The 18,649-nt window shown below is 58.4% G+C and overlaps 2 protein-coding genes across 4 annotated transcripts; both read left to right on the forward strand.

Annotated features, from left to right (window-relative positions):
• Window positions 1-4,186: 4,186 nt before the first annotated feature.
• Window positions 4,187-7,820, forward strand: ELANE (elastase, neutrophil expressed). Of its 2 annotated transcripts, none has more exons than XM_005587338.5 (5): window positions 4,187-4,278; window positions 4,807-4,963; window positions 5,130-5,274; window positions 7,154-7,384; window positions 7,548-7,820. In XM_005587338.5, the coding sequence occupies exons 1-5, from the start codon at window positions 4,212-4,214 to the stop codon at window positions 7,740-7,742; spliced, it is 795 nt and encodes a 264-aa protein (XP_005587395.3). In that variant the 5' UTR covers window positions 4,187-4,211; the 3' UTR covers window positions 7,743-7,820. The 2 variants fall into 2 exon arrangements, with proteins under 2 accessions (XP_005587395.3, XP_005587396.3); XM_005587339.5 differs by having other exon boundaries at window positions 5,133-5,274.
• Window positions 7,821-11,068: 3,248 nt separating this feature from the next.
• On the forward strand, window positions 11,069-14,719 carry CFD (complement factor D). Of its 2 annotated transcripts, none has more exons than XM_074025134.1 (5): window positions 11,069-11,293; window positions 12,367-12,523; window positions 12,611-12,755; window positions 13,205-13,462; window positions 14,502-14,719. In XM_074025134.1, exons 2-5 carry the CDS (start codon window positions 12,429-12,431, stop codon window positions 14,646-14,648), a joined length of 645 nt encoding a protein of 214 aa, XP_073881235.1. In that variant the 5' UTR covers window positions 11,069-11,293; window positions 12,367-12,428; the 3' UTR covers window positions 14,649-14,719. The 2 variants fall into 2 exon arrangements, with proteins under 2 accessions (XP_073881235.1, XP_005587397.1); XM_005587340.4 differs by lacking the exon at window positions 11,069-11,293 and adding an exon at window positions 11,440-11,520.
• Window positions 14,720-18,649: the final 3,930 nt, after the last annotated feature.

Genomic DNA, 18,649 nt, shown 5'->3' on the forward strand with positions numbered 1-18,649 from the left:
TCCCTGAGTCCCAAACTCAGGATGGGGGGAGTCAGAGGGGGAATGGGGGCCCAGCTTGCAGGGGGTCTCTCTCCTGGATGCTCGTGGCTGTGGGTTCTAACCCGGCCCCATCAGAGTGGCCCTGGCAGGTTGTTATTCATCTCCGTGCCTCGGTTTCCTCATCTGGAAAATGGAGTCACCCGGCTGTGGGTTCTAACCCGGCCCCATCAGAGTGGCTCTGGCAGGTTGTTATTCATCTCCGTGCCTCGGTTTCCTCATCTGGAAAATGGAGTCACCCCAGATGTTTTCTAGAACTGGCGAGAAGCCCATGTGGGCCCTCAGGGCTCCCACTGTGTCCCTGCCGGCTCAGGGGCTCCTTGAGGAGGCGGATGGGGATGGGGGAGCACCCTGGAGGGCTTCCTGGAGGAGGCGGCAGTGCCAGAGCTGCATATCAAGGTGTGAACAGAAACATCCTAAGGGCCACCAGGCAGGGGGCACGGTCTGGGCAGAGGCCTGAGGGCGAGAGGCCAGGGAATGGGGAGGAGGGCAGGCAGGGGAGGGGTGTGGGTGCAGGGGAGGGGTGATGGGGTTGGAGCGCTATTTCTCCTAGGAGGGGTAGGCAGGGGAGGAGTCCCCTGGTGGAAGCATGAGGAATAAACTGGGGGGTGGCCAGAGGGGCGGTCCGAGGCAGGGAAGAGGTGGGACTCACAGTCCAGCTCAGACGGACAAGTGGCCACGAGAAGGAGGCATTAACCACGGAGAGGGGACGACCTGCTTCAGGACACACATAGCTCCTTGCTGTCCTTTGTCTTTTTTTTCCTTTTTTTTTTTTTGAGACAGAGTCTTGCTCTGTCGCGCAGGCTGGAGTGCAGTGGCCTGATCTCGGCTCATTGCAACCTCCACCTCCCGGGTTCAAGCGATTCTCCTGCCTCAGCCTCCTGAGTAGCTGGGATTACAGGCATGCGCCACCAGACCTGGCTTATTTTTATATTTTTAGTAGAGACGGGGTTTCACCATGTTGGCCAGGCTGGTCTCGAACTCCCGACCTCAGGTGATCCACCCGCCTCGGCCTCCCAAACTGCTGGGATTACAGGCGTGAGACACTGCAGCCGGCCTACTTAATTATTTTTGAGACAGGGTCTCACTCTGTCACCTAGGCTGGAGTGCAGTGGTGCAGTCTTGGCTCACTGCAGCCTCAACCACCTGGGCTCGAGTGATCCTCCCACCTTAGCCTCCCAAGTAGCTGGGACCACAGGTGCCACCACACCCAGCTATTTTCTTATTTTTTTGTAGAGACGGAGTCTGGCTGTGTTGCCCAAGTGGGTCCTCAGTGACTCTTTACATATGAACACCTCCAGGTTGCTGTAATCTTAGCACGCTCCCGGCCTCCTGGAAGACTCCACGTCCCCCTTGGAGTCTATACCCGCTGTGACCATAACAACCCTACCTTCCCTGCCACAGTTAATGGTTAACAAGCTCTCAAAGGCAACATTTTCTTTTTTCTTTTTTTGAGACGGAGTTTCGCTCTTGTCGCCCAGGTTGGAGTGCAGTGGTGCGATCTCGGCTCACTGCAACCTCCGACTCCCGGGTTCAAGTGATTCTCCTGCCTCAGTCTCCCGAGTCGCTGGGATTACAGGCATGCGCCATCAGGCCTGGCTAATTTTGTATTTTCAGTAGAGACGGGGTTTCTCCATGTTGGTCAGGCTGGTCTCGAACTCCCGACCTCAGGTGATCCACCCGCCTCAGCCTCCCAAACTGCTGGGATTACAGGCGTGAGCCACCGCGCCCGGCCAGACAACACTTTCTTAGCTAAGAACTTTACGAACGTTAATTTATTTCACCCTCGTGATAGCTTTATGTGATGGATCCTATGATTATAATTTTACAGAGGAGGAAACTGAGTCGTGGAGTTTATTTCAGGGGCCTGAAGCTACACAGTGGCCAAAAGGCCACACCAGAACCAGGATATGAACCCAGCGTCGGCACACTTAACAATAACTGCACATGCGAATGTGGTATACAGCTGGTGCTCAATAAATGCAGCTGACGCCAAGTCTGATCTCCCTGCTTGAGGCCAAGCCCCCCCCCCCCCAAGATATGGCCGCCCCCATCCCCGACTTGAAACAGGGCTGTGTATACAGCAGGTACTTACTAAGTGCACCACGGTGATGTTAAGGCAGCAAGGTGGGAATCCTGCCAAAAGGGGAGGGGAGGAGGCAGGGTAGTGTGTGTCTGATTACGCTGAGGACAGGACAGACGTGGATGGAGTGCCTGCTGTGTGCCAGGCTCTGGGAGGGCAGGGCCATTGTCCCTCTAACCTGAGAGCTATGGGAGTCCACTTGTCTGTGGTCACGTCAGGACTCCAGCCCGGCCCAGGCTCTGTGTGTCCCCGGGTGCCCTCGCCCCGCCTGTTCCTGGAGTCAGGCCCGTTGGTTCCCTTCCCCTCCCCTTGTCCCGGAGCCAGGAGGACGTTGGTTCTTGCAACAGCCTTGGCCCGGCCGTTGCAGCTGGAACATCGTGGGGGAGATGGGAAGAGGAACCGGGCCCGGAGCCTGGGGCTGGGTCCTGGGAATCCCATCCCCGTGGCTGGGGCTCCAGCTCCCCTGCCAGTTCCTCCAGGCAGAAGCTCTCAGGCTTGGGTGGACATCTTCATTCCAGCCTCCCGGCCTGGGCAGGAATTCTCTCTCCAGCACCCCTGCCTGCCGGTCCCCTGCCTCAGGCGGGGAGGGCTTCGGGGAAGCTCACCAAGGCAGAAGGGCGGGAGAGACCGTCAGAGCCTCAGTTGCTGTCCAGGGACTGACCGTGAGCCTGGGTGAGAGTGAGTTCCCCGTTGTGGGTGACTGCCAAGGACGGGATGGAAGGCCCGGCCCTGAGAGTGAGCCCTGAGGTTCAGGGAGCAAGGCTGGAGTGAGCCAGCTCCAGATCTCCGTCCAGCTGTGGGTCCCAGAGACCTGGGTTAAACTTGCAGCTCCTGGGGAGGCCCTTGACATGCCTCAGTTTCCTCATCCCAAACAGGAACCCTGAGAAGGATCAGGGAAGTGCCTGTTACACCGTGAGTGCCCGACACAGCTGCATGTGGCTGGTATCACAGGGCCCTGGGTAAACCGAGGCAGGCGACACAGCTGCATGTGGCTGGTATCACAGGGCCCTGGGTAAACTGAGGCAGGCGACACAGCTGCATGTGGCCGGTATCACAGGGCCCTGGGTAAACCGAGGCAGGCGACACAGCTGCATGTGGCCGGTATCACAGGGCCCTGGGTAAACCGAGGCAGGCGACACAGCTGCATGTGGCCGGTATCACAGGGCCCTGGGTAAACCGAGGCAGGCGACACAGCTGCATGTGGCCGGTATCACAGGGCCCTGGGTAAACCGAGGCAGGCGACACAGCTGCATGTGGCCGGTATCACAGGGCCCTGGGTAAACCGAGGCAGGCGACACAGCTGCATGTGGCCGGTGTCACAGGGCCCTGGGTAAACTGAGGCAGGCGACACAGCTGCATGTGGCCGGTATCACAGGGCCCTGGGTAAACTGAGGCAGGCGACACAGCTGCATGTGGCCGGTATCACAGGGCCCTGGGTAAACTGAGCCAGGTGAGGCCACCCGCATTAACCCCACAGGTCTAGGTTTGGCAGGTTTGGCAAAAACACAGCAATGCTCAGTAAAACCTGGGCATTTCGGGTAAGTATATCCTTATACTTAAATTAAGACTTAAGTATTTAAGTCTTAATTTATTAAAGACTTACCGGGACAGACTTAAATTAAAAAAAAAAAACCTCCGAGACCAGCCCGGCCAACACAGAGAAACCCGGTCTGTACTGAAAACACAAAAATCAGCCGCGTGTGGTGATTTCACCTGTAATCTCAGGTGGCTGAGGCAGGAGAATCACTTGAACCTGGGAGGCAGAGGTTGCAGTGAGCCAAGATTGTGCCACCGTACTCCAGCCTGGGCGACAAATCAAGACTCTGTCTCCAAAAAACTAAATAAAAGACCCACGTCGATTATTTGACATTCAAACGCGATTGTGCATCCTGAATTTTGTCTGGCGGCCCCACCGGAGCCAACCCCGGCCTCTTGCCCCCTTTCTCCCCCTTTTCATCAACGCCCTGTGCCAGGAGAGAGGAAGTGGGGGGCGCCGGCCAGCTGTGGGGCAATGTAACGGCCTCCTGGCACAGGGCTATAAGAGAAGCCGGGTGGGCACGGAGGGGCAGAGACCCCAGAGACCCGCCTCACCATGACCCTTGGCTGCCAACTCTCCTGCCTTTTCCTCGCTGGTGTCCTGCCGGCCTTGCTGCTGGAGGGTGAGTCCTTGTGTCCATCCTTCCGCTGCTCCCTCTGTCCCTGGGGTTCTGTTCCCACTTCTTCATGGTGGGCCCCACCAGTGTGGGTCCCTCATCCTCACTGGGGAGGTGCCATCTGGGACAAGGGGACCAGGAGAAGAGACTGAGGTTCTGAGTGGTGAAGCCACCACCAGGAGCCCAGAGTTGGGGTTTGCAAACCAAGGCGGGGGGGGGGGGGGGGGGGGGGCGGGGCTCGCAGGGCGCCCTCTGGGTTCAAGTCCAGGTCTGGCTGTGCCTTGGACTTGGGCACCGTGGGGAGGTCCCTTTGCCTCTCCGTGCCTCAGTTTCCCTCATCTGAACAACAGGGGTGTGAATGGTCCTGATCCCGTGGGCTCCTGGTGGGGGATCCCGTGGGTTCCTGGCGGTGGGTCCCGTGGGTTCCTGGCGGTGGGTCCCGCGGGTTCCTGGTGGGGTATCCAGGGGCCCCGTGGCCGGGAAGGCACGGGCTCCTTGTCAGGCACTCAGCACCCACACCCGGTGTGTCCCCAGGCCCCGCGCTGGCCTCGGAGATTGTGGGCGGTCGGCAAGCGCAGCCCCACGCGTGGCCCTTCATGGCGTCCCTGCAGCGGCGTGGAGGGCACTTCTGCGGCGCCACCCTGATTGCGCCCAACTTCGTCATGTCGGCCGCGCACTGCGTGGCGAACGTGTGAGTAGCCATGAGGGTGTGCGCCCGGCTCGGACCCGCGTCCCGGTCTGAGAACGGTCGGGGGAGGCCAGGGCCCCGGGGCGGCTCCGGCACCTTCCCCCGCAGGCCTCTCGGGTGGGGACCCCCTGACCCCCAGGGCGCCCCTCGCCACCGCCTCTCCTCCCAGCAGAAACTTCCGCTCCGTGCGCGTGGTCCTGGGAGCCCATAACCTGCAGCGGCGGGAGCGCACCCGGCAGGTGTTCGCCGTGCAGCGCGTCTTCGAAAACGGCTACGACCCCATCAACTTGCTCAACGACATCGTGGTTCTCCAGGTGCCGCGGGGCGCGGGGGGAAGGGACACCCGGGGCGGGGGGCGCAGGGGCAGAGGCCAGAGGCCTGGGGAGGGTGGAGGTGGCGACGCAGGGGCGCGTCGGGGCCGCTTGTGGGGACCTGGGGTGGAACCGTGGGCTGGGCGAGCCCCTCTCTGTGCCTCAGTCTTCACCTCTGGGAAACGGGAAAATACCCGCTATGGGCTGTTGAGGGATGAAATGAGATTGTGCAGGCAAGCCCGGATTTGCTGTCAATCAACAAACTTCCGGTGATTCTTTGTGTCGCTCCCTTCACCAGCCCTGTGGCCGAGGGCAGGGGCCGCCTCTGTCTTTGGGAAATGGGGCCCGTGTATCCGGCTTACAGTTCTGATTCAATCCCTGGGGACCCGGCGCGGTGGCTCACGCCTGTCATCCCAGCACTTTGGGAGGCCGAGGCGGGTGGATCACAAGGTCAGGTGTTCAAGACCAGCCTGACCAACATGGTGAAACCCTGTCTCTACCAAAATACAAAAAAATGTAGCTGGGCATGGTGGCGGGCGCCTGTAATCCCAGCTGCTCGGGAGGCTGAGGCAGGAGAATGGCTTGAACTCGGAAGGCGGAGGTTGCAGTGAGCTGAGATCGTGCCATTGCACTCCAGGCTGGGTCTCAGGAAAAAAAAAAAAAAGTTACTGCCTGGGAAGGGTGAGGAGAGTTTCATGACATGTCACTCAATTTTCTCATAATTGTCACCCAGTTCAGTGACATGATCGAGACTCACTACAGCCTCCACCTACTGGGCTCAAGCCATCCTCTCACCTTGGCCTTGGGGGTAGCTGGAACCACAGGTGCCACCAACATGTCCACCACGTCCACCACGGCTGGCTGATACACATATATATATATACACACATTTTTTTTTTGTGGGGGGGGGATGGAGTCTCGCTCTGTTGCCCAGGCTGGAGTGCAGCAGTACAATCTTAGCTCACTGCAGCTTCCACCTCCTGGGTTCAAGCGATTCTCCTGCCTCAGCCTCCCAGGTAGCTGAGATTACAGGCGTGCACCACCACGCCGGGCTAATTTTTGGTATTTTTAGTAGAGACAGGGTTTCACCATGTTGGCCAGTCTGGTCTTGATCTCCTGACCTCGGCCTCCCAATGTGCTGGGACTACTGGTGTGAGCAACCACGCCTGGCAACATCTGGTTAATTTTTTATTTTAATTTTTTGAGACACAGTCTTGCTCTGTCGCCCAGGCTGGAGTGCAGTGGCTCAATCTGGGTCACTGCAATCTCTGCCTCCCAGGTTCAAGCAATTATCCTGCCTCAGCCTCCGGAGTAGCTGGGATTACAGGTGCCTGCCATCAAGCCTGGCTAATTGTTGGTATTTTTAGTAGAGACGGGGTTTCACCGTGTTAGCCAGGATGGTCTCGATCTCCTGACCTTGTGATCCACCCGCCTTGGCCTCCCAAAGTGCTGGGATTACAGGCGTGAGCCACCGCACCTGGCATTTTTTTTTTATTGTTGTAGACATGGGGCTTTGCCAGCTTGCCCAGGCTGGTCTTGAACTACTGGCCTCAACTGATCCTCCTGCCTCGCCCTCTCAAAGTGCTGGGCTTACAAGCGTGAGCCACCGCGCCCGGCTGTAGTTTTTCTGTTAATTGAGCACCTACTGCTTCCTGCCACATCCAGGGACAACCTCCAATGCCCTGAGCCTTGGTGATGGCTCCCCTGCACAGATGGGGAAACTGAGGCTCGCCTTGGGGAGCAGATTGCAGGGTGGGTGTCCTGCTCTGCAGGATCCCAGAACCACAGTGGAACCTGAGATGGGGAAACTGAGGCCCGCAGAGGGGAAGGTCATCACCACTGCCCCGCGTGATGCACTGACGATCTGTCACCCCCACCACAGCTCAATGGGTCGGCCACCATCAACAACAATGTGCGGGTGGCCCAGCTGCCGGCCCAGGGCCGCCGCGTGGGTAACGGGGTGCAGTGCCTGGCCATGGGCTGGGGCCATCTGGGCGGGGACCGTGGGATCGCCAGTGTCCTGCAGGAGCTCAACGTGACGGTGGTGACGTCCCTCTGCCGCCGTGGCAACGTCTGCACTCTCGTGAGGCGTCGGCGGGCCGGCGTCTGCTTTGTACGTGCCCCGGGGGTCCCTCTGCTCCACACCTGCTCCCAGCCCGGATTGCAGCAACAGGCACTGTGGCTAGACCCTAGGAGGGACTTCCCAACCCTGACAGGGGGCGGGCAGGTGGGCGGGGCCTCCCAGTCCAGCTTCCCCACCTTGTCTGCCTCCACAGGGGGACTCTGGCAGCCCCTTGGTCTGCAACGGGCTAATCCACGGAATTGCCTCGTTCGTCCGGGGAGGCTGTGCCTCGGGGCTCTACCCCGATGCCTTTGCCCCGGTGGCACTGTTTGTAAACTGGATCAACTCCATCATCCAACGCTCCGAGGACCACCCGTGTTCCCTGGACCCGGCCAGCAGGACCCACTGAGAAGGACCCCCTGGGTCACCTCAGCTGCCCACAGCCGCGTTCTCCAGCATCTGGTACAATAAACATCCCTCCGTTTTGTAGAATGTGTTTGATATTCATTGGCTGTGTGACTGGGTGTTGAAAATGGTCAGTAGGTCGGGCGTGGTGGCTCACACCTGTAATCCCAGCACTTTGAGAGGTTGAGGCCGGTGGATCCCTTGAGCTCAGGAGTTCAAGATCAGCCTGGGCAACATAGCAAGACCCCCTCTTTATTAATAAAATAAAATAGAATGGCCCAAGCCTGGCACAGTGGCTCACGCCGGTAATCCCAGCACTTTGGGAGGCCGAGACGGGCAAATCATCTGAGGTCTAAAGTTCATGACCAGCCTGACCAACATGGAGAAACCCCGTTTCTACTAAAAATACAAAATGAGCTGGGCGTGGCAGCGCATGCCTGTAATCCCAGCTACTCGGGAGGCTGAGGCAGGAGAATCGCCTGAATTCCGGGAGGCGGAGGTTGCAGTGAGCCGAGATCGCTCCATTGCACTTCAGCCTGGGCAACAAGAGCGAAACTCCGTCTCAAAAATAAATAAATAACATAACATAATAATAGTAATAATAATAGTAATAATAATAATAATAATAGGCCGGGCGCGGTGGCTCAAGCCTGTAATCCCAGCACTTTGGGAGGCCGAGACGGGTGGATCACGAGGTCAGGAGATCGAGACCATCCTGGCTAACACGGTGAAACCTCGTCTCTACTTAAAAAAAATACAAAAAACTAGCCGGGCGAGGTGGCAGGCGCCTGTAGTCCCAGCTACTCGGGAGGCTGAGGCAGGAGAATGGCGTGAACCCGGAAGGCGGAGCTTGCAGTGAGCCGAGATCTGGCCACTGCACTCCAGCCTGGGTGACAGAGCGAGACTCCATCTCAAAAAAAAAAATAAAATAAATAAAATAATAATAATCATCATCATCATCATCATCATCCAACTGAAATGTTCCAGAGCGTCTTGGGCATCGCTGGAGTAAGCCACCACCAGGGGGCAGCAGAGCCAGGGCAATGGAGCAAGAAGTGACTTCCCCACGTTCTATTTTTTTTTCTTTCTTTCTTTTTTTTTTAGATAGAGTCTCACTCTGTTGCCAGGCTGGAGTGCAGTGGGGCAATCTCGGCTCACTGCAACCTCCACCTCCCAGGTTCAAGCGATTCTCCTGCCTCAGCCTCCCGAATAGCTGGGATGACAGGTGCCCGCCACCACGCCCGGCTAATTTTTGCATTTTTAGTAGAGACCGTGTTTTACCATATTGGTCAGGCTGGTCTCGAACTCCTGACCTCAGGCGATCCACCCACCTCGGCCTCCCAAAGTGCTGGGATTACAGGCATGAGCCACCACGCATGGCCCATTCTATTTTTTTCTGTTTTATTTTTGAGACAGGGTCTTGCTATGTTGCCCAGGCTGGTCTTGAACTCCTGGGCCCAAGCCATCTTCCCACCTCGGCCTCCCAAAGTGCTGGGATCACAGGCGTGAGCCACTGCGCCTGGCCTTGTTACATTATTTTCTATTCTCTGTGCATATGAAATAATCCACAGGGGGCCAGGCACAGTGGCTCATACCTGTAGTCCCAGCACTTTGGGAGGCTGAGGCAGGTGGATCACTGGAGGTCAGAAGTTCGAAACCAGCCTGGCCAACATGGCGAAACCCCATCTCTACTAAAAACACAAAATCTAGCCGAGTGTGGTTGCACATGCCTGTAATCCCAGCTACTCAGGAGACTGAGGCAGGAGAAGGGCGTGAACCCGGGAGATGGAGGTTGCAGTGAGCTGAGATCGCGCTCCTGCACTCCAGCCTGGGTGACAGAGCAAGACCCTGTCTCAGAAAAAAAAGAAGAAGAAGAAAGAAAGAGAAAGAAAGAAAAGAAGGAAGGAAGGAAGAAAGAAGGGAAAGGAAAGGAAAGGAAGAAAGGAAAAAAAGAAAAGAAAGAAAGGGAAAAGAAAGAAGTGAGGCCGGGCGCAGTGGCCTGTAATCCCAGCAATTTGGGAGGCCGAGGCGGACGGATCATGAGGTCACGAGATCGAGACCATCCTGGCCAACATGATGAAACCCCGTCTCTACTAAAAATACACAAAATTAGCTGGGCGTGGTGGCGGATGCCTGTAGTCCCAGCTACTTGGGAGGCTGAGATAGGAGAATGGTGTGAACCTGGGAGGTGGATGTTACAGTGAGCAGACATCACGCCACTGCACTCCATCTTGGGTGACAGAGCAAGACTCCTTTAAAAAAAAAAAAAAGAAAGAAAAGAAAGAAATGATCCACGGTGAAGAGAAAAGCTGGGTGAATCCCGTGTGCTGCTCCCCCTGGAGACGATGTCCGAGGTCCTCCCCACAAGGTACCCCCATCCTTCGGTCCCCGCACCATGGATTCACGCAACGTGAATCCCACTGGCCCCTGGGGGTAGATGTGAAAAATGGAGCTACACCATGAGCAGGCCTGCAGTCCCAGCCCTTCCGGAGGCTGAGGTAGGAGGATCAGTTGAGCCCGGGAGGTCGAGGAGGCTGCAGGGAGCTATGATCGCACCACTGCACTCGAGCCTGGACAAAGAGCAGGACCCTGTCTGTAATAAAACAAAAACAACACACACAAATCCCCACTTCACAGAAGGCCCCATGGCCCAGATTCTGAAAAGTATTTTATTTTAATTTTTTTTGTAGAGAGGGGGTCTCACCATGTTCCCCAAGCTGGCATCGAATTCCTGGGCTCGAGATCCTCCTATCTTGTTTCCCAACGTGCTAGGATGGTAGGTGGGAGCCACTGTGCCCGGCCAGCCCTGACTGTGTTCATCAGAACCTGCCCTCAGTGAGCAGTTTGGGAGGGGGCGTGTGATCCAGGCTCCGCCAACCCAAGGCAACCTTGAGACTTGGCTGGAGTGATGAAGAATTTTAGGAGGGGCCCATTGAGCCACTGGGTTGAGTATGGGGTCCCTGGAAGCACACCAGGGGAGCCTGGTTAGGAGAGACGCCATCAGAGAAGAAAGGAGAAGCCAGAGGCAGACACTGGATATTCTTCAGGCACCTGGATCAAGCCACACCTGAAGGTGGCCTCCCTGAACTTTCCATATAACTTTCATGATTCAGGCTCCACCCAGTTTGTTTTGGTTTTCCTGTCCTTTGTAGCCAGTCTTCCCAGCTGCCTCTGCCTTGGCCTTTCCAACATTCTATTTGTCAGGACGTCAAGCCCCAGAGGTCACAGAGACAGAAACAAGGGTGTCAAGTGACCTTTCTATCCCCATCAGACCTTCTCTCTAATTTGGAGGAGGAAGAGAAGAAGTGGGGGGTAGCAGGACAAGGAAGTGGGTTGTTTACATGCTGAGGCCTCCAACTAGGATTGTGAAACAAGGCTCGGAGACTCTGTGTCTGGTGAAGTTGGGGCCAGGGGGCTGGGGTGGGTGCAGTCCCCCTCTCTGCCTCCCACCCATCTGAGGGACTGCCCTCCACCCAGGGCCAGCAGGCCGTCAGGCTTACAGAGGCCGGAGGGTCTCTCAGCGACTTGTGGACTCCGGTGTGAGTCTGGCAGGAGGTAACCCAGTCCCCGGGAGGGCGGAGGCTGGGCGGGCGGGTTCCCCTTTCCCCAGCTGGGCCGCTGCCCACCCCGTGGACAGGGCCCCTGGGAGCCTCCCGCCCCCTCCACCCTTATAAAAGCAGCCCCAGGGTCCCGCCTGGGTCAGTGTCTCAGCCACAGCGGCTTCACCATGCACAGCTGGGAGCACCTGGCAGTTCTGGTCCTCCTGGGAGTGGCCGCCTGCGGTGAGGGGGCCTGGGCCTGGGGTGAGGGGCGGGGTGTGTAGGGGCGTGGGCCAGGTGCTCCCCTTGGTCACACAGACGATCCTCCAGCCCCTCCAGGTGGGCAGGAAGGGGGTGTCTCTCCTCACCAATGGAAGGCTCTGAACGCTGAGAAATTCTAGAAGATTCTTTTGGAAATTGGCACTTTCTGGAATCAGCTTTTCTTGCAGACAGAGTCTGATGTCTGTGTGGAAAATGGTTCTGCCTAGGCACTGGTTAGCTCAGCCCTATTTCTCTTATGTCCAACTGGAAGGCATTGTGCCCAGGGTGGGGAGCTGGGATCTGCCCCCCATCCCCGGCCCACTGTGGGTTCCGCACTCTGGGGCATTCTGGCCCACGCATATCTGAGTTTGCAACGCCAAGGGGCCCCAAGACGGAGATGGAATTCTTTCTTTTCTTTCTTTTTTTTTTTTTTTGAGAGGGAGTCTGGCTCCGTCGCCCGGGCTGGAGTGCAGTGGTGTGATCTCGGCTCACTGCAACCTCCGACTCCCGGGTTCAAGCGATTCTCCTGCCTCAGTTTCCCGAGTAACTGGGATTATAGGCCACACCGGCTAATTTTTTGTATTTCTTTTTATAGTAGTGACGGGCGTTTCACCGTATTGGCCAGGCTGGTCTCGAACTCCTGACCTCGTGATCTGCCCGCCCCCCGCCCCCACTGCCCCTTCGGCTTCCCAAAGTGCTGGAAACAGCGACCTGAGATGGGATTCTTCGGCGGAGCGGCCTGCGGGGGTGAAAGCTGGGATCCCGCCAGGCGGCCTCGCCCGGGGGTGGAGTCCACCCCGCGGCCCTCACATGCCCGCCCACCCACAGCGGCGCAGCCCCGCGGTCGGATCCTGGGCGGCAGAGAGGCCGAGGCCCACGCGCGGCCCTACATGGCGTCGGTGCAGGTGAACGGCGAGCACCTGTGCGGCGGCGTCCTGGTGGCCGAGCAGTGGGTGCTGAGCGCGGCGCACTGCCTGGAGGACGCGTGAGTGCCCGCGCCGCGCGGGGAAAGAGCCCAGGTGGGGTGGGGGGACTCGGCTGGCACCGACCGCGGACTCCGCCCGGTCCCCAGGGCCGACGGGAAGGTGCAGGTTCTCCTGGGCGCGCACTCCCTGTCGCAGCCGGAGCCCTCCAAGCGCCTGTACGACGTGCTCCGCGCAGTGCCGCACCCGGACAGCCGGCCCGACACCATCGACCACGACCTCCTCCTGCTGCAGGTCGGCCCAGTGTAGCGCAGTCCCTGCTGAGGCGCTGGGACCCCCGGCCCACCCTCACTCCACCCCGCCCCGGGTCCAGGGTCCAGCCTCGACCTCTCCTGCTGCATGCGGACCCCGCCCCACAACCCCCGCACCCTCACCCCGGGTCCAGCCTCGACCTCTGCGGCTGCACTGGGAGCCCCCCCATCCCCTGCATCCCCACCCCAGGTCCAGCCTCGACCTCTGCGGCTGCACTGGGGACGCTCGCACCCACCCCACCCCCACCTGCACCCCCACCCAGGGTCTAGCCTAGATCTCTCCTGCTGCAGAGACCCCCGTCCCTGCCCTGATGCCCACCTCTCCCCCTGCCCTGATGCCCACCTCCCCCTTCCCGTGTCCCCGAGCCTCGCGGCATCCTCCCCGGCCTCGCACCCCCGCACCCCAACCTTGACGTCCGCCTCCATCCCTAGCTGTCCGAGAAGGCCACGCTGGGCCCTGCTGTGCGCCCCCTGCCCTGGCAGCGCGTGGATCGCGACGTGGAGCCGGGCACTCTCTGCGACGTGGCCGGCTGGGGCATAGTCAGCCACGCGGGCCGCCGCCCGGACCGCCTGCAGCACGTGCTCTTGCCAGTGCTGGACCGCGCCACCTGCAACCGGCGCACGCACCACGACGGCGCCATCACCCAGCGTATGATGTGCGCGGAGAGCAACCGCCGGGACAGCTGCAAAGTGAGCCTTCAGGAGGAACGGGAGGGCCTGGGAGGAAACGCGGGGCCCGCAGGACGGGGGCAGGTCCCGAAGAGGGGAAGGGAAGCTGGGGGGCAAGTAGGAACGGGGCCCAGGCAAGGGGCGGGGCGCGTGGAGGGGCGGGACCCGAAGGGGCGGGGCATGAGGGCGGCCTGTGGGCGGGGCCTGGACGAGGGGCGGGGCCTGTGGGATGAGGCGGGGCTGTGGGGGCGGGGCCTGGAGAAGGTGCAGGGCCTGTGGAGAGGGTGGGGCTGAAGAAAGGTCAGGGCGGGCAAAATGGGCAGGAACGGGTGGGATGTGGAAGGACTTGTGGGTTAGGGTTGGGATAGGGGGCGGGCCTCGAGGAGGGGGCGGAGTCCAGTAACAGAGGGACTACAAGGGGGCGAGGCCAGGAAGCGGGGTGGGGCATGAGGGGCGGGGCCTGGAGGAAGGGGCGGGGCAGGTGGACGGGGCGGGGCAGGTGGACGGGGCGGGAACCTCTGAAGGGGCTGGGCTGGTGCAGAGTGGAATCCCTGCTGCGGCGGGGAAGAGAAGGGGTCCTGAGCAGGGCCGAGGCCTAGGACAAGTCGAGGGTTGCGTGGTAGCCAGGGCCAAGATTGGGTGGGGCTCTAAGGAAGGGGCGTGCCTGAGGTGAGTGGGGATTGAGCAGAGCAGGTGGCCACTGAGACGGGTTAGGGCAGAAGTGGGATCTGCGGTAAGTCGAAGCCTGGAAGAGCAGGGATGAGGTGTGGGACCCCATCCTGGAAAGGGCCTGGAGTGGGGTGGGGTAGGGGGAACACGTGGTGAGATTGAGGCCAGAGGGGGTGTGGCCAGGAGCTGGGGGCGGGCATAGAGGGGCGTGGCTTGTAGGTGCGGCCTATGCGATGGGCGTGGCAGGGGATATTGACCAGTGAAGACCAAATTAAGGCGGGAGGGAGGAGCGAGAATTGTGGGGCGGGAACTGCAGCCAGGTGAGGGGGTCGGGCGTGTGGGGCCGGGGTGGACGCGGGCCGTCCCTCACGGCCCCGTCCTGTCCCCACAGGGCGACTCCGGGGGCCCGCTGGTGTGCGGGGGCGTGCTCGAGGGCGTGGTCACCTCGGGCTCGCGAGTTTGCGGCAACCGCAAGAAGCCCGGGATCTACACGCGCGTGGCGAGCTATGCGGCCTGGATCGACAGCGTCCTGGCCTAGGACGCTGGGGCCTGAAGATCGGGGTCACCGGAGCAATAAAGTCGTGAGCAATAAAGTCATCCACTCCTGCATCCGGTTGGTCTTTATTGAGCACCTACTATATGCAGAGGGGTAGACCGAGGTGGGAGGATCACTGGATCTCAGGAGTTCGAGATAAGCCTGGGCCACATAGCGCGACTCCATCTCTACAAAAAAATAAAAAATTAGCTGGGCAGTTGGGGGGCATGGAGGTGGGCACTTGTGGTTGCAGCTACTCAGGAGGCTGAGGATGACTTGAGCCCGGGAAGTCGAGGCTGCAGTGAGCTGTGACCTGGGAAACAGTGAAATCTTGTCTCTCTCTCTAAAAAAAAAAAAAAAAAAAAAAAAAGACGTGGTGGCTCATGCCTGTAATCCTAGCACTTTGGGAGGCTGAGGCGGGTGGATCATTTGAGGTCAGGAGTTTGAGACCAGCCTGGCCAACATGGTGAAACCCCGTCTCTACTAAAAAAAAAAAAAAAAAAAAAAAAAAAAAAAAAAAAAGCCAGGCTGGCGGTGGGCACCTGTAATCCCAGCTACTCAGGAGGCTGAGGCAGGAGAATCACTTGAACCCGGGAGGCGGAGGTTGCAGTGAGCTGAGATCACGCCATTGCACTACAACCTGGGTGACGGCGCGAGACTCTGTCTCAAAACAAAAACAAAAACAGAAACATTAAAAAGAGAGGAAGGCAGGAAGCTGCAGATAAAAAGCCCAAGAACTGAGAATACAGCGCAGAAGTTTGGAGTTCCAGTACCTCCGCGGGGCTGCCGCGGCCACACGGCGGCGCCCTTGCTCCCCCCTGCAAGTCGGAGAAGGGTCACCCCCACCCTCAAACACACACACACACACAGAGGGGAAGGCCCGCCAGGCAGGGGTGTCCCCTCCTCGTCTGGCTCGTGTCGCTTCCCTTTGCTTACTAAGGGGAACGTGAGCGTCCACTGTGCGCAAGGCTGAGACTCAGGTGCACAGAAACGCTGCGAGGCCGTGTTCCTTTGACCCATGTCCCAGAAGGGAAAACGGAGGCTCACAGAGGCTATGAGACTCTCCTGATGTCATACAGAAGCTCCAGGACACAGCCTGGACTTGAACCCAGAGCCGTGGGGCCTGCCTTCACAAACCACCCTGGGTGCGGCCAGACCCACAGCAGGAAGACGCGCAGCGGCGCTTGGTGGGGGCCCCGGACCTCAGGTTACCCTTCTTGGCAAGGCCAGGGAGGACACCTGAGGCCCTGAGCCCTTTCTCCCCCCTGGAGGAGGGGCCAGCCAGGTGCTATCGTAGAAAAAGAGACTGATGGGCTGGACGGGGTGGCTCACGTCTGTAATCCCAGCACTTTGGGAGGCTGAGGTGGGTGGATCACGAGGTCAGGAGATCGAGACCATCCTGGCTAACATGATGAAACCCGGTCTCTACTAAAAATACAAAAAATTAGCCGGGTGCGGTGGCGGCGCCTGTAGTCCCAGCTACTCGGGAGGCTGAGGCAGGAGAATCGCTTGAACCAGCAAGGAGCTTGCAGTGAGCAAAGATTGCGCCACCGCACTCCAGCCTGGGCGACAGAGATTCCGTCTCAGAAAAAAAAAAAAAAGAGAAAGAGAAACTGATGGTCTGAGAGGTGGGGGCCACTGGGAAGACGAGGAGGGATGGAATTGAAAATCGTGCTTGGGTGTTTTTCGGGGCTATGGAGCATTCACCCAGGAATCACGCTGACATGCAAGCATGTATTGAGCACTTACTGTGTGCACAGCCCTGGGCCAGGCACGGTTAGACACGTCGAAGCCCCAGCTCTGCTCTTGGGAATTTGATAAATACTGCACTGCATGGAATGGGGTCCATTCAGCCATCTGGTGACCACCACGAAGTTGTAGCTCACTGTGAATTTCACGGGTTTGTTTTTGTTTTTTGAGATGGAGTCTTGCTGTGTCCACCAGGCTGGAGGGCAATGGCACGATCTCAGCTCACTGCAACCTCTGCCTGCTGGTTCAAGCAATTTTCCTGCCTCAGCCTTCCGAGAAGCTGGGATTACAAGGCCCACCACCATGCCTGGGTAATTTTTCTATTTGTAGTAGAGACAGGGTTTCACCACGCTGACCACACTGGTCTCCAATGCCTGACTTCAGGTTATCCGCCCGCCTTGGCCTCCCAAAGTGCTGGGATGACAGGCATGAGCCACTGTACCCGGCCTCATGTGTATTTAAGATTTTTTTTTTTTTGTAGACACAAGGACCTCACTGTTGTCCAGGTTGGTCTGGAACCCCTGGGCTCAAGTAATCTTCCCACCTCAGCCTCCTGAGTAGCTGGGACTGCAGGTGAAAGCCACTGTGCCGAGTTAATTTTTGTATTTAATGTAGAGACGAGGTCTTGTTATGTTGCCCAGGCTGGTCTAAAACTGAGCTCAAGCCATTCTCCTGCCTTGGCCTCCCAAAGTGCTGGGATCACAGGTGGGAGCCAGGGCCCAGCCTTCACGTGTAACTTTTGACTGTTACCCAGGCTGGAGTGCAGTGACGGGACCTTGGCTCACTGCAACCTCCGCTTCTCGGGTTCAAATATTCTCCCTCAACCTCTCGAGTGGCTGGGATTACAGGTGCCCACCACCACTCACGGCTAATTTTTATAGTTTTGTGGAGATAGGGTTTCACCATATTGGCCAGGATGGTCTCGATCTCCTGACCTCAGGTGATCCACCCGCCTCGGCCTCCCAAAGTTCTGGGACTGTAGGCGTGAGGCACTTTGCCTGGCCCGCACATAATTTTTAAAGCCCTACAACATTTAAATGGGGCGGGGGGGGGGGACCTGGAAACATAACTGTTGGTAACTCAGTCAGATTCATTCAGTAGCTATTTCCTGAGTGAAATGACGCCAGGGAACCAGTTCATGGTGATTCACTTTGGGGCAGGGCAGTAGAGGTGAGCACACTTGGCAAACACTAACGCCCGGTTAAACAGGAATTTCAAATAAACAACAAATGCTTTTTTTTTTTTTTTTTTTGAGACACAGTTTCACTCTGTCGCCCCAGGCTTGGGTGCAGTAATGCCATCACAGCTCACTGAAGCTTCAACCTTCTGGGCTCAAGTGATCCTCCTGCCTCAGCCTCCTGAGTAGCTGGAACCACAGGCATGTGCCACCACGCCCAGCTAATTTTTTTTTTTTTTTTGAGATGTAGTTTCGCTCTTGTTGCCCAGGCTGGAGTGCAATGGTGCAATCTCGGCTCACTGCACCCTCCGCCTCCCAGGTTCAAGTGATTCTCGTGCCTCAGCCTCCCGAATACCTGGGATTACAGGTGCCCGCCACCACGCCCGGCTAATTTTGTATTTTTAGTAGAGACAGGGTTTCTCCATGTTGTTGCGGCTGGTCTCGAACTCCCGACCCCAGGTGATCTGCCCGCCTCGACCTCCCAAAATGCTGGGATTACAGGCATGAGCCACCGCACCCAGCCACCCGGCTAATTTTTAAGACTTTTGTAGAGATGAGGTCTCGCCATGTTGCCCAGGCTGGTCTTGAACTCCTGGGCTCAAGTGATCCTCCCGCCTGGGTCTCCCACGATGCTGCGACGTGAGCTGCCGCGTCCGGCCTGTCTAGGCATCTTTGCATCTTTTGGTCAGCAGGAGCTACAGAGGGTTCCGGAGGAGACGGTTTAGAGGCAGTGGAGCAGGAGTGGTAGGGAGGACGTAGGCTGGGAATATCTGGGCACCACACAGTCCTGAGCTGAGACGCGGTCCAGTTTCCGTGCTGCCGTATGGCCTCCGTTTCCTCATCTGTAACTCGGGTCCCCAAGGTCCCTGGCTCTTAGGGAGATTCTGAGGACCCCTGGGGGAACCGTGTGGCGATGAGGACCTCGGGAAGCTGGGGGCAGGGACAGCAGAGCTTCGGGGCCACAGGTCTCCTCTTGGCACCCCCATGCCCTGCCCACCTCACTATACTTGCGTGAGGCAGGAGCTCATGACAGTCAGCTTGTGACAGCAGTCTGAGGGACAGACCCCCCCAAACCTAC

Source organism: Macaca fascicularis, chromosome 19 (assembly GCF_037993035.2).
Source record: "Macaca fascicularis isolate 582-1 chromosome 19, T2T-MFA8v1.1".
Classification (NCBI taxonomy): Eukaryota; Metazoa; Chordata; class Mammalia; order Primates; family Cercopithecidae; genus Macaca; species Macaca fascicularis.